The sequence below is a fragment of the Amblyomma americanum genome, chromosome 11 (genome assembly GCF_052857255.1).
Source record: "Amblyomma americanum isolate KBUSLIRL-KWMA chromosome 11, ASM5285725v1, whole genome shotgun sequence".
In the NCBI taxonomy this organism is placed as follows: Eukaryota; Metazoa; Arthropoda; class Arachnida; order Ixodida; family Ixodidae; genus Amblyomma; species Amblyomma americanum.
The window spans coordinates 6360550-6363474 of record NC_135507.1 but is presented as its reverse complement, the minus strand read 5'-3'; the positions used below and the strand labels follow the sequence as shown (position 1 = coordinate 6363474).

At 43.5% G+C, this 2925-nt stretch overlaps 1 protein-coding gene across 1 annotated transcript; it reads right to left on the bottom strand.

Annotated features, from left to right (window-relative positions):
* Positions 1 to 332: 332 nt before the first annotated feature.
* Positions 333 to 2492, bottom strand: LOC144111485 (microtubule-associated protein 1 light chain 3 alpha-like). Its single transcript, XM_077644797.1, has 4 exons — positions 2289 to 2492; positions 1694 to 1749; positions 1495 to 1601; positions 333 to 576 (listed from the first exon to the last, which is right to left on the bottom strand). Exons 1-4 carry the CDS (start codon positions 2356 to 2358, stop codon positions 417 to 419), a joined length of 393 nt encoding a protein of 130 aa, XP_077500923.1. The 5' UTR covers positions 2359 to 2492; the 3' UTR covers positions 333 to 416.
* Positions 2493 to 2925: the final 433 nt, after the last annotated feature.

The following is a 2925-nucleotide window of genomic DNA, read 5'->3' as shown; positions in this document are numbered from 1 at the left end:
ACATTAGACCTTGCTTTTTTTTTAAATTAGGGTATTAACTTTGAAGGGTAGCCCACACACGAATAAGAAAACAACAACATATAACCGTATTTTCCTCAATTATCTAGTACAATACAGGGAATGCAGCCCGTGCACGGGTGCAGCTCTTACTTGAGACTTTACAGTATATACAACAAAAGGCCAGAATCAAATATATACCTGCAAGCATTAATGAAAGCTACTGACATCCTTACAGTCTGTCTCACATGTTGCACGATAGAAATTACAACGCTGAGACAGCAGTGAGAAATACGGACAACAATAGAGTCGTCACATTGCAAGGATACATATAATTTACAACCAGAACAAATAAACACTTTACTAAAAGCTCTTAGGCGGTGGCAGGTGCCCGGTAGGGGATCAGTGAGTGCATGTGTTCAGCCGAAGACCTCTTGCGAAGCGTACGTCATGTACAGGAAGCCGTCTTCGTCCCGTTCTTGGGCGTAGAGGTCACCAATGGTTGCCGACACGGGTGCCATGTTGTTCTGGTTGATGAGAAGGAAGAACGCCTGGCTTGGGTGTAGCTCCAGGCGTCGCCTGCAGTGCAAGCAGTGTTGTAAATAAGAGAAAAAAATAAGGCCATGCAGGCACTGATTAAGCAATTTCGATACAATATCAGCTTGTCTTGAGCATGAAGTGCTTTGACCTTTCGCTGCAAGTCTGTCAGTGCTCAAGTGCAAGGCTGTATGTTGTCCTCCACTGCGACTCTATATGGAAAAATAATTGTATCACGCTAGTCACTTAGTGAACTAATGAATGGTAAATCAACTATTTTCCAAGAATAGCAGTTTCATTACTGAAAGCATAAAGCTGCACTGCATGGCTATTATCATTATCATGTTATCAAATCTGTCTTCCTTGTTCCTTCGACAGAGTACGTGTTTCGATCTGAGAAATTAAGTGTAGACACAGTCAAACCCAAATGTAACGAACTCAGATAAAGCAAATTAAAGATGTTTTTCTGAGCAAATATGAGTGCAATGCACATCACGTTGAGACATGAACAAAGAGATTGAGAAAAATAAAGATGTGAAATCTCTTTTTTCATTAACGCTGCACCATGGAGTGCTCACAGAAACCTTTTTTACAATGTCCCGAGACTGCCTCACATCAGAGACTACAATGCCCTGGCCAAGGCCATAATAAGAACAGTAAACAGCAGCAAGAGTAGTGTAAAACTCTTGTGCCATAACCACAGCTAGGAAGCTAGCATGCAGTCTTTAGATCCAGTGCCACGGTGGCCGGCAATTCATAAAACATTGCTGCTGAAAGGAGTAACAATACCTGGCCCACACAAGCAAAACAAAAACTATTCAAAACAGTGGGGTGTGGAGAACACCCATATGCAGAAGTCTTTAGACGCGTGTGAAAGCCCTACCGGGTTTCACCTCCACATGCCATTTGACCTGACCTAATTGTTAACTAGAAAATTCAGAGTTCCAGTAACAGACATACCTGATTATCTTTACCAGCTCGGCCATGGTGATGTGGTCCGGCACCAAATACTTTGTTTTGTCGATGATAGGCAGCTGCTTCTCTCCCGGATACCGCTCTATGATTACCTATCAGGAAAAAAAAAAGACAGATAATATAAACATGAATCATGCAACGCTACGCCGTGCCGAGATATGGGCGATTCGAGCAAGGTACTTACGGGAACTTTGCTCGGGTGCTCCTCGCGTATGGCGTCCACATCTTTCTTTCGCTGAACTGCATTGGAAAACGGCCACAGTTACTCGAAAGAGCAAGTTGTAAAACAAAAAATTGACAAGGAATGCACGTATTCAAAGCGTAACTATGAGAATATGATACGGTCGGTCGCAGCAATGCATCGTCAGAACGGCTAAAAAGCGTTAAGAAATGCGACAGACGCACACATACACACAACTACTGACATTTATTTGTCTTTTGCGTGAGAGCAGTACCTTCACTTGGCCACACGAATGTCTGGGTGGAAGTCTACAGCAGCAGAAGAACTCGGTTATAAAATTCGAAATCTCCACTGTCCTTACCGAATCTAACCGTCCGCGCATGAGTCAGTACTGCGTTGCCTCGGTGACAGTACACTAGAAACTTCCTCCGTCGCTGGGGCGTTAACAGGTCGAAACAAAGGCAAAAGAAGCGAAGAAAGGAAGCATGATTGCGAGACACAGCCTTGTTACTCAAATTCAGTTCAGCATGGCACATGCGTAGTGGCGAAAGCTTTGTTGTCAAGCGCATACCTGACAGTGAGGCTGCCATATACTCACGGAAATTGCGCCGTTCCTTGAACATCCTATGCTTGTGAGCAGCTATGTTACTTTCCACGAGTCCGCTCATGTGTGTTCCAGATCCCCTAAGAGTCAATTTTAGTTTCCAGTGAAACAGCCAAGCACAACGGCCTTCTAACTGGATCAACGCAACACCGCGCTCACGCAGCAAAGATGAAAATGGCAACCGTCAGAATATGCTTGCCCGTTATTTTGACAGCAGTGACGTCCTGTGTCAAAAATCATGATGATGATGATGTATTTCACCGTTCGCTTGCGGAGGTTTTTATGAGCAGGAAGACTGAATCTTGTGAAATTTAGGCAAGTACTATTAACAGAAACATTAATGGTTAGTTCAACTGGCATATGACTCTTAAAATGCAGCTTTAAATTGAGGCTTTCTGAGATCCAGGGTGTCCAGGGGGTTTAACGCCCACTGCTTTCCCAGAGTAAAAATAGTAGCTCGAATCTGCTTTTTTCTCTTAACATAGCTACTACAGCAGTGCTGGCGAATATTGTATTGAACTAACTCTGCTTTTTCAACGGAGCCGAACTATGGCAGGTACTGCTCCATCTGCTGTAAGGCTGAACTGAGGACATTTTTTTTTTTGCATTGTTATTCTGAATAGAAATGATC